The sequence below is a fragment of the Globicephala melas genome, chromosome X (genome assembly GCF_963455315.2).
Source record: "Globicephala melas chromosome X, mGloMel1.2, whole genome shotgun sequence".
NCBI lineage: Eukaryota > Metazoa > Chordata > Mammalia > Artiodactyla > Delphinidae > Globicephala > Globicephala melas.
Genome location: NC_083335.1, coordinates 27,454,860 through 27,466,893, shown reverse-complemented (window position 1 = coordinate 27,466,893; position 12,034 = coordinate 27,454,860). Strand labels below are relative to the sequence as shown.

The following is a 12,034-nucleotide window of genomic DNA, read 5'->3' as shown; positions in this document are numbered from 1 at the left end:
ACTTGGGAGCAAAGGAGCGGTCCTAGAACCCCTTCAGTGGTTTCACCTGAACTCTGGCTCGTCTTGTTTATCAGAGATAAACTCTGGCCTGCTGCCAAAGTGAAAAAGCAGGAAATACACAGCTTCACTGGAGCTTGGAAAGCCAAAGAACTGGGGATGCTCTCATTTTTAAAAAGATACAATGCTTTTATTTTAGCCTAGCTCTGTTCACTTTCTTTTTATTCAGATACTTGCTATCCCTCTCCCTCTCCCCCTCCCCACCCTCTGACAGAAAATATTATTTTTCCTAGTTTCCAAGCCCTTTTTTTAATTTTGTCCTCATCAGCAAGCATGAGTAAAATTCCTTTGCTTCCTGGCCAGGGAACGTGCACCATGTAAAAGGCCCCTTAGAACAATTTCTGCCGAGGTAGGCCCTCATGCCTGGGGATGCACTGCTTCCAGAAAGAGGGATTGTAACAGAGTGGCTTTCTATTCTGCATTTAGAAAAGTCCACCCAAAGCCATTTCTTTACTAAATTGTGAAACTGCAGAGAAACACAAAGAATAGTCTAGCAAACATTCATATACCCACCATGCAGAATTGACAGCATGAAAGGTAATTAGTTTAAAAGATACTTCAAGTATCTTTTTTTTACACAAGAAGTAAAATATTACAGATAAAGCTGAAATCCCCTTCATTCTGATTCCCAGTCCCATCCACTCTCCACCTTCCTGGGGGTCTATTTTATACTTTTGTATATGTATCTATATCTATCCATGATTGGTGTAATATATGGTTTTGTGGATGTGGTTCTTAATTTAAGTGTAGTCAGCCCTCTGTATCTTCGGGTTCTGCATCCATGGATTCAACCAACCACAGATTGGAAATACTTGGGGGGAAAAATTCCAGAAAGTTCCAAACAGCAAAACTTGAATTTGCCACACTCCAGCAACTATTTACATAGCATTTACATTGTACTAGGAATTATAAGTAATCTAGAGATGATTTAAAGCATACGAGAGGACAAATAGTATACCATTTTATATGAGCGACTTGAGCACCTGCAGATTTTGGTATCCGTAGGGGGTCCTGAAACCTGTGGATATACAGAGATGGCTGCAAATGGTTATCATACACCATAGGTCACTCTACAACTTGCTATTTTCACTCAGCTTTATGCTTTTACTATTTATCCGTGTAAATACATAGTTCTAAGCACATTCATTTAAACTAAAGTATCATTGTATCGCTGTTCTACAGTTTATCCATTCCCCTACAGATAGACATTTAGATGGTTCGATTTCACTTACAAACAATGCTGTATGTGTCTTCATATGTACCCGTGCAAGAGTTTCTCTAGGATATGCACCTAGAAATGGAATTGCTGGGGTGAAAGTAGGCATTTTTCCAATTTTACTAGATACTACAAAGTGACCTGCCAATTTACACTTCTCACAGCAGTGGGTGAGCATTCCTGTTTCCACACTTTCTCACCATCACTTGATATTATCAGACTTTTTCATCTTTGCCAGTCTGCTGGTTGAGAAGTGGTATTGTGTTATTGTTCTTATTTGTTATTTCCCTGACAGTTGGTGGGGTGGTACATCTTCTCTTATAACTATTAAACCAATATATTTTTTAAAACTCAATGACTAGGGATGCTCAAAGTCATCGTTTCAAGCAATTTCATTTACGTTGCAACAGAATCAAAGGAGCACATTCCAGTTCCGTATTTACCAAGTATTTCTGTTCATTTACACCCCACAGGCAAGCCAGGGTTGACAGTTATGCAGATAAAAGGGGGAAATGCTTGAAATGAAGTGAGGACTTAGGGTAGATAGAAATAAGAGGGTTAGGTATCTCTTCCTTATAGATGTTATATAAACTATAACAGCTAATTTTATATAACTAGAATTATATTCATTACTATGAGCATAATTGAACGTGTAGAATTGAATGTGTTATTCATTAATCCTAATACATTAGTAATTTTCATTTTGTAAAGCGTTTCCAAATGCAGGGAAATGGTGCAGTAAGTAGCATCGAGCACTCTAGCACAATCCGTGGCTGATTCCCTTGGGCTTTTCTCCCTATTTTCTCCCAGGTTTGTTGTGCTGTTCACGGATGACCTGGGCCACATCTCCCAGTGGAGGTCCATCATGGCTGGGAGTCTTGCGGGCATGGTTTCCACCATCGTGACATATCCTACAGACCTCATCAAAACCCGGTTAATTGTGCAGAACATGCTGGAACCATCTTACAGGGGGATCCTCCATGCTTTTTCTACTATTTATCAACAGGAAGGGTTCCTGGCCCTTTATCGAGGGGTTTCCCTTACTATTTTAGGTAAGATGGAACTTTTCACCTTGTCCAAGAAAAGACTGTGTTCTTTGATACATGCAAATGACTTGTATACCTTTGTTGGTAACCAGTTAAATCCATTTTACTGAGTTCAAGGGATATATATATATATATGAGTGTATTGTATACCTTTGTTTGTAACCAGTTACATCCATTTAACCGAGTTCAAGGTCATATGGCTTCAATCCACACAGAGTCCATTAGCTTCATTCTATTCCATAGCCATATACCCCACTCCTAACTCTGGTCTGTTATATCCCAGGGAGGGAGTAGGACAGAGTGCATGTGGCTCAGCACAGATTGATAAGAAGACAGTCCCACACACTCCCCATCTGACTGCAGCAAAGAGTCTCTGCGTGCATCGGTACACGTATGAACACAACCAGCGTAGCAACTGTAGCTTCTGTGTTCTTTGGAACCTTTGCCAGGGCTACAGGTCACCAGGACCCCCAATTGCCAGTCCAGTAGACTTTTGCCTTTTATCTGACCTTTGTTGCAGCATTTGATGAGATCGATCACTCTATTCTGGAAACTTGGCTTCTAGGACCCCACTGTCTCCTAGATGTCTTTCCCACCTCTCTGCAGCTCTTTCTTATCTGGCTCATCTGACGATGCCAGCCCCCTGTGTGTCACTATCCCCCAGCTCCTGCCTTAGCTTTCTTCTCACCCTCCATACCCTCCCTGGGTGGCCTCATCTAAACTAGTGGCTTGAACAAGCATCATTATACTCTAATGACTCCCAATCTCATCTCTATAATAACAACGACTAACATCTATTGCAGTTTACTATGTGCCAGGCACTGTGCTAAATGGTTTGCGTACAGTTCCTCATTTAAGCCTCATTTTACAGATGAAATACATGCTTGGGGAAGCTAAGTGACTTGCCCAAGGTCACAGATAGAAAGTGGAAGAATCTAGCAATATAACCCCAGAGCCCTCTCTCTTAACCACTGACTACTACCACTTCCCAATGGCAGTACAAATGCCTGCTATTGGACACCCTCACCTGATGCTCCCTTGGCTTACTGAAGTCAGGAGTAAACCTGATGGCCGCGTTAGTTGCACACCTGCCCCCCTCCTGTGTTCCCTAATGAACGAGACCGCCCTTCTTTCATCCAGTGGCCCAAGCCAGAAGAAACCTAGAAGCACTTCAACTTCAACTCCTCCTCTCACTCCACTCCCACTTCAGCCACAAGTGTTGTCAATTTCACCTCTTTTAACTCTCAAGTCTGCACCCTTCTCCATCCCCATCTTCTCTGCCATAGGTCACACTCTCATCATCATCTTTCCTGCAGACACTTATGACAGGCTCCTACCTAGTCCCAGTCTTGGGTCTCTGCTGCCCTAGTCCGCCCTGTGCCCTGCTGCCAGGGTGTGATGATCTTTCTAAGTGCAAGTTGATCATTTCACCAACCTCTTTCCACTGCCCTCCTTAAAAGCCTTCACTGACTCCTGTGAGCTACAGGGAAAAGCCCAGATTCCTTGTGGCATACTAGATCCTTCAGACCTGGCCCTGCCAGCCCCTCCTACCTCATCTCCTGTCACGTTCTACCTGCACTCCTGCTTTGGCCATCTAGAAATACTTGCATTTCTTGGAAACACCACTCTCTTTGTACATGCTGTTCCCTCTGCCTGCTCTCCCAATGTCTGATGAACTCCTACTCATTCCTCAACACCCAGTTGAAAAGTTCTCTCTTCTGTGAAGTCCTTCTTGATTCCCCCAGGCAAAATTAATCCCTCTGATCCTTGTGTACCTAAAGCACTTTGTATAGCCCCCTTACTATGGCATATGTCATCTGTCTGTCTCTCCCACTAGATGGTGAGCATCTCCAGGAATTAGCCTACTTACACCTCTGTATATTCCTGGCACCTGGCATAGGGCCCATCACATAGCATAAGCTCCACAGATGTTTTCTGAATGAAGGAAAATGTAGGGTTGGTGCGTCATTTTTAATGTGTTTATTAAATAAATATTACATTTTTCTAAAGATGAGCAACCCCACTAGTGTTAGCCCCTCTTTTAAATCTCATTTTGAGGGAGAAATTTAGTCCCTGCGTAAACTTCAGATTGCTCCCAAAGTTTCTGTAAGTTTCAAGGTGCCAACTACTGCACTACTTGCTCACCATCTTTTCCTAGAAAGGTGAGGCTGCCATACAGTGCAGGGTACACACTGAGCCCTGATACGGCCACATCTCATACTGCCTCACTCTTCAGGTTTCACAGAATGTCTCCTTCTCAGCTAGAGATCAGGTCCCCCCTAGTCTCCAAAACTTGATTAAGTACCGCCCACTAACTTTTTTTTCATGGGAGTGAATTTTTTCCCCAACACTCTATTTTTTTAAATTCAAACACCCAGAAAAATTAAGAGAATTGGAAACAGCCTGGATAAACAACAAGGTCCTATTTTATAGCACAGGGAACTATATTCAATATCCTGTAAAAAACCATAATGGAAATGAATATGAAAAAGAACATATATGTATCACTGAATCACTTTGCTGTACAGCAGAAACTCACACAACATTGTAAATCAACTATACTCCAATAAAATAAATTTTTAAAAAAAGAATTGGAGGGGCTTCCCTGGTGGCGGAGTGGTTGAGAATCCGCCTGCCAATGCAGGGGACACGGATTCGAGCCCTGGTCCGGGTAGATCCCACATGCCACGGAGCAACTAAGCCCGTGCGCCACAGCTACTGAGCCTGCTCTCTAGAGCCCGCGAGCCACAACTACTGAAGCCTGCGTGCCTAGAGCCCGTGCTCCGCAACAAGGGAAGCCACCGCAATGAGAAGCCCTTGCACCGCAACGAAGAGTAGCCCCCGTTCGCCGCAATTAGGGAAAAGCCCGCGAGTAGCAACAAAGACCCAACACAGCCAATAATTAATTAATTAATTAATTTTAAAAAATTAATTTAAATTTAAATTAATTTTAAAAAATTAAACATTCCCATGTTTAATTTTTATTAAATTTTTAATAAAAATTAAAATTTTAATTAAATTTTAATTAAAAATTAAACATGGGAAACACCCATGTACCCACCATGTACCCGCTCCTTCAATTAATGTTTTGCTTTATCTGTCCCTCTAACCATTCATCAGTCATATATTTTTTGATGATTTCCATGTAAGTTGCAAACATCAATACACTTCACCCCTCAACCCTTCAACATGCATATCATTAACTAGAGTTCAATATTTGTTTATGGCTCTTTTAAAAGTAAAATCGACATAGAGTACACAAATATTTAGGGAATCTTTTGATGCATGCATTTTGATCAATGACACAACCCGTATCAAAATATAGCACGTTATCATCACCCAAGAGAGTGCTTGCTGCTTCGGTTGGAGTGACTTGTTTAACAAGCCCAGAGCCCGTCCTGTTTACTTTCCCTGGATTCCCCACAGGCATTTATGTTCTCAAGCCAGTGTTTCCTGAGACATCACAGCCTCTCCCTGGCCTTGTTTTTCAGGTGCTCTCCCTTTCTCTGCCGGCTCCCTTCTAGTTTACATGAACCTGGAGAAAATCTGGAATGGACCCCGAGATCGGTTCTCTCTCCTCCAGAACTTCGCCAATGTCTGCCTGGCTGCCGCGGTGACCCAGACACTCTCCTTTCCCTTCGACACAGTGAAGAGAAAGATGCAGGTGAAGAGTTATGTTTGGGGGGCTTTGTGGGTGTGCGGGAGGGATGGCTTGCAGTGTTTGTGGGTGGGTAACAACAGCAAAGAACATGGAGCCTGAGCGATGCCAGGTTTCCAAGGAGCTCATGACTGCTCATACAAACACTCTGCAAACCCTCACTCCGTGGCATTTCTGCTGCTAACCTCAGGGCAATGGACTCGAGCCCAAGCCGCCTCCCCATTCCCATCCTCTGCTTTTTAGTCTTGTATAAAGCACTTTTCTTTCCTCTCTTCATAGCTGCCACTGCCCGTTACATCAAGGCGGCCTCCACAGCGAGGACAGGGCACCCTTGCCTTCATAGCCTGTCCATACTTCAGTGAAACAGATGGAAAGAACCAAAATAAGCCAGGAATTATCAATAGCAAGGGGCCAGTAGTCCCTGATTCCCCTGCTGAGGCAGTAACTGCATTTGAAATGGGCCGGTGTCTTAGTGGGATTGGCCCTGCATTTTCCTAATTGTTACCTAGGAAAACTCACAGTTTCTCTACAGACCACAGAGACAAAAGCCTGATATCTGAGGTCTCAAAGAGAGGAATTGGCTTAGCCTAGAATCAGCCGATTTTGATCAAAGAAAAATCAGAGTAGTCCAAGTAAGGTTGGGGGTTACAGGCAGGTCCACACAGGGAAGGGGTGGGAGTCGGTGGACTCAGAATCAAGCAAGGCTTCACATCTGCCCTGAACCCTGCTCACTCTCCACCAGCCTCCCTTCAGACTCCACATCCACAGGCTTGCCTGCCTCCCTGGCCTCTTCCGGGCAAATCTTGATTTATACAATCGATGTATTCCTGAAGAGCTGCTTGGATATTAATTTGGGGGAGTTGAATCCAATTTTAAATGATCAGTCCCCACTGAATTTGTTTTTCCCCATGTCTCTAACTTGTCCCCCTGCTATCTCAGTGCCCCCCCACCCCACACCACCCCCCCCACCCCCGGCTTCCCCACGTGGTTGGTTTTCTTTGCCAGGCCAGGCCAGGCCTCACTTACCTCAGCACTAAAAAGCCCGCAAGTACTTATCTCAACCTATAAAGAAAAGCTGCCTCAGAACAATACACATCACAATTACACCCAATTCTGCTGCTCCAATCCATCAAACTTTTCATCCGTCTGGGTTGCGTTCCTTTCCTGTCCTTTGTCCAAACACATTTTTTAAATTGTCACGTTATTGTAAGTTTAACGTAGATGCAAGTTTAAAGCCTGCTTAGTGCATGCCTATTTATAAAAGCCATTATTCCTCATTTTAAGAGTAATGTACATACGCTTAAAAATGGTTAAAATGGTCAATTTTATGATGTGTGTTTTACCACAATTAAAAAATAAGGAGGGCTTCCCTGGTGGCGCAGTGGTTGAGAGTCCGCCTGCCGATGCAGGGGACGCGGGTTCGTGCCCCGGTCCGGGAAGATCCCACATGCCGTGGAGCGGCTGGGCCCGTGAGCCATGGCCGCTGAGCCTGCGCGTCCAGAGCCTGTGCTCCGCAACGGGAGAGGCCACAGCAGTGAGAGGCCCGCGTACCGGAAAAAAAAAAAAAAAAAAAGGAATGCACATAGATTATAGAAAATTTGGGAAATACAGAAAAATACAAAAAAGAAAATAATAATTACCTATAAGCCCAACACCTATGCATTATGATGATTAATAGTTTTACTTCTGTGTATGTTCATATGTGTACGCATATGTGTGTGTGCATAAATATAAGTATATAATATATGCATATGGAAAGTTATTTTTCACAAAACTGGATTCCTACTATATATAAAAATTAATATCTGTTATTTTCACTTATTTTATAATGGATAGTGCCTCAGACCATCAAGTATTAAGAGCATCTTTTCTAATTATCACATGTATTCCACCATATGGACGTGCCATAACTTAAAAAAATAAAAAACAAATTTATTCTCTCAAAGTTCCGGAGGCTAGAAGTTTAATATCAAGGTGTTGGCAGGGCCATGCCCCTTTTGAAGGCTCTGGGGGAGGATTCTTCCTTGTCTCTTCCAGCTTCTGGTAGCCCTAAGCATTCCTTGGTTTGTGGCAATACAACTTCAATCTCTGGCTCCATCGTTCCATAAATAACAATTTCTGTTTTTTAATATTCAGGCTGTTTCTAATGCTTCAGTACGATAACACCACAGTGAAAGCCCTTGTATTTTTTCACATTTGTGATGACACCCTTTAGCTGTATTCCTAGAAATACAGGCCACAAGATAAAAATAATTCTAAGGCTCTTAATGAAGTTTGCACCCCAGAAAGGCTGTAAGTTTACGCCTGCACCAGCAGTGAGTGGGGTGGTCCATCTCAACTCCTATCAACTGTAATGACTATCACTTTCTAAATCCTTGTGAACCTAATAATAGCTGGAAAATGCTGACACATTACTTTAATTTGAATTTCATTGATTATAAGCAAATTGCATGTTTTTCATATATCAATTTGTCCTTTGTATTTCTTTGTAAATTTTCTGTGTCCATTGCCTATTTTTCTAGGCTATTCAGCTTTTTTTACTAATTGGTAAGAAGTCTTTATACGTTAAAGATATTAGCCCTTTGTCATACACTGCATGCATTTTTCCCAGTTTGACAGTTGGCTTCTAATACTGTTTATGTTGTTATTATACATATTTTTAAATTTTTATGCAAATATATATATATTACTATTTTTTGGTTTCTGACTTTGCTCTTCTGTGGAAAAGGCCTACCCCATCCCACAATCATATGACTCTTCACTTATATAGTCCTTTAAATATTTTTGTTGTAATTTTTACACTTATCACTTTATTTAGAATTTACCTGAGGTATGATGTGAGGTAATCATCTGACTTTAAAAAAAAAAAGTTTACCAATTGTTTAAGCACCATTTTTGGAATAATCTCTTTTCCCCACTACTCCGTGCTGCGACTTTTACCACATCCTAGATATTTGTATATGTTCTAGAGTCTGTCTTGGGGCTGTGTATTCTGAGCTGTAGATTTGTCAGTCTGTCCTCGTGCCAGTGCCACACTATTTCAATTCCTATAGCTTTGTAATACCTTGTAGTGTCTGACAGGGCATCTACCCCCTCACCACTCTTCTCTTCAACATTTCCTTGATTATTCTCAGTCACTTGTTCTTCCTGATGAACTTTAGAACTACCTTGTGATTATGACTGGAGTTATGTTCAACCTATATACTTGGAATAATTTATGTAAAATATTCTATCTTTATTCAGGAATACTGTATATCTCCCCTATAGCTTCAGTCTTCTTTCTTTACATTGAACCATATGACATTGCCAACATCCTACCTTTTTGACATACCCAGAGGGCAACTTCATATGGTTAACTCTTACAAAAGTTGATTTCTTCATATGATAATTACGCTCTTTCTAAAAAAGATAGCTTCTTAAAAAAAAAATCCAGGGTGAGGTTGAGTGGGAAGGAGGTATGATACACTACAAGCTTTTTATTCATTTTTTTTAACATCCTGGCCCTAGGAATTTATCTTCCTGTCAGGAGTGAGAATGGGCTCTCGCTGGTTGGCCATCAGAAGATGGATGAAACTAAGGCGGCTTATATCACTGGCTTCCATGCTTTGAGGATTGCTTTTTGAAATAGTAGAGCCAGAGGCGTCTCGCCAGCACTTTCTGGCACCTCTTATAATTTAGTGTTCCTTATGCAGAGTTCAAGGTTTAGTGAGCTCACTTCCTTCCCATAGCAAGCCTGCTCAAACCCAGGGCTTTGAGCCTGGGGGTTGGAGCAGTCAGTGAGAAAGGGTAGAGTCTAGGACCGACTCCGGTGTGTGGGTTTTTTCCCTACACCAAGGAAGTCTCCAACGGCAGCTGAGTGTCCTACAATTCCACTCAACTCGGACACTCTCTACTCGGAGACAGCATCAGATTTCACGGGTCAAGGGCTCAGTCCCACAAGACTATCCCCCCACTTCAAATGCCGATGTCAAGTCCAGGTTGTCACCTGTGCTTCTGAAGTATAAATTAGAGGTTCCCACAGCCCCATCCTTGGATTCAATTAATTTGCTAGAGTGTCTCACAGAACTCAGGAAACCAGTTGACTCACTAGATTACTGGCAACCAGGCCCCATCCTTAGGTGCTTTCCAAAAGTCGCTGCATTAACATAAACTCAGACTTGGTTGAAAGGGGTTTGTTATGAATATCAAGGCACCTTTATTGCTCTCATCACTTAGGTAATGTCAAGGATTATAGGAGCTCTATGCCAGAAATGGGGACGAAGACCAAGTATATATTTCTTATTATACATCACAATATCACAAAGGGTTTCAGATGAAATTCACTGACATCTAAATGTGAGGGTGGAGGTTTCAGTCTTCTCTGTAAACTTTTAGCTTTCCTTTTTCCACCTGAGAGCTAGACCAATGACCTCTTATGGGGTAATCTAGCCACCACTACCTTCTACTCTAGAATATAAACCTACCACAACAATCTGCTGTACACTAGAAGTGGGTATTTGGGGGTAAATTTGATCATATTTTCCCTTGTATGGAAACCTTATGCATAATGCATACACAGAGCTTCAACAGGAAGCTTTCAAATAAGTGCAAAGTCATGATGGTTGTAAAAAAAAAAAACCAAAAAAATCCAAAGAGGCAATTGCATGGTTTTCACAATATATGATCAGCATCCAGTTATGAATGACAACATAAATGTCATCCAAAGATACGGGAAGCGAAATCTTACGGTTGCGATCAAAGTGTTATTTTACAGGAGTTAATAAACACTAATACCTTGTCCCGCCTACTTAAAAAGAATTAACTCCCCAAAACAGAACCACAGACTGCTTTAAAATGCAAACGTGCGTTGCTTTCTCTGGCCATTAGATGTCGCTGCAGTAACGGAGCTTATCTGAGCACTACCTGAGGGTATGGGAGCCCTGCAGCTGGTGATCACGGACTAGTTAACAACCCCCTAATCCCCGCTCAAAATACATCTTCAGTTCGGAGAGTAAGGAACCTAGAAACAACAGGCTAACCGTAAATTGTATTGTGGCTGTTGTTTGTGCCTGCAGAGCATTCAATCCAACTTCTCCAAGAAGAGAGAGCTTTAATAAGTCTCCCCGCCACCCGCTGTGGGAGCAGGCAGGGTTTGCCCGCAGAATTTATGAGGAGAGAGCTTTGCAGGGCAGCCGGGCTGCTCTGACCTGAACACACTTAATGGTAACATTTGCATTCCATCGGCTTTCCTCCTTACACTGTCCATCAGGAAGCAAATCAATGTCAGGTGTCTGTTGGATAACAAGCTGGACAGGGAATTTCCTGAACCCCCATACCGACTGGCCACTTTGTCTGGATGTCTCATTCTCCTAATGTATGCTTTATCCAGACACACACATACACACACACAATCTGTCCGTTTAATGCCGCATCAGGTTGGAAGTCTCTTGAACACTAATGACAGTAATCATAAGTCTTGTTTAACCAGCTGAGCCCTTCCTTCACCGTGCTTACACTCATTTTATTCCTTTTTCTTTTTCTCACCCCGGCTCCTCGCTGGCATGCTAGAGACTGGAGAGGTAAATAAATTATGCATGTGCATGTTTTGATGGGATGGTTTCTGCTGGGAAGGGGGTGAGTCAGCCCTGCGCACAGATAGGGTGAGGGGCCCCCATACCTGGGGCGCTTTCATGGCCCCCAAGACCACCCTGCCTGAAATGCCCTTGGCCACACTTCAGCACATTTCAGCTCAAGCTCTTCCGGGTACATACCCGGCCTTTCCGCTTCTGTCTCTCCCACACCTGGCCCTGAGCTTGGAACTAATTAGTTTGACGAGTCTGTGGGCTCTCCATGGGAGTCCTGAGCAAATGGTTCTCTGGACAGTTCATGTGGAAAAAAAAGAGGAAGATAAGCTGCCCGGAAAATCCGGGGAGCAGCTGAGAAGGTGGAGCTTTGGAATCTGGTGGGCCTTCTGAGAGGGTCAGGAGGGAGGCACCAGGCACAAGCTCAGTCTCCCACAACTCTCCCTGACCCCCCTCCCTGCAGCCCGTATTAGGTGTCTCCGTTTCATTAAACATA

General features: G+C 42.9%; 2 protein-coding genes across 4 annotated transcripts in view; one reads left to right on the top strand and one right to left on the bottom strand.

Moving 5' to 3' along the window:
* The window catches only part of SLC25A43 (solute carrier family 25 member 43), a 42,616-nt gene that overhangs the window by 4,625 nt on the left and 25,957 nt on the right, over positions 1-12,034 (top strand). Inside the window, exons 2-4 of one of the 2 annotated variants that reach the window (XM_030849784.2) lie at positions 2,084-2,325; positions 5,811-5,983; positions 6,257-6,878. In XM_030849784.2, the coding sequence (XP_030705644.1) occupies positions 2,084-2,325; positions 5,811-5,983; positions 6,257-6,475 (634 nt within the window). In that variant the 3' untranslated portion in view covers positions 6,476-6,878. Of the gene's footprint in view, positions 1-2,083; positions 2,326-5,810; positions 5,984-6,256; positions 6,879-12,034 lie in introns of those variants that run through there. The other variant, XM_030849783.3, reaches the window with a different exon arrangement.
* The window catches only part of LOC115848955 (A-kinase anchor protein 17B), a 141,512-nt gene that overhangs the window by 123,952 nt on the left and 5,526 nt on the right, over positions 1-12,034 (bottom strand). The gene's annotated exons all lie outside the window — the stretch shown is intronic.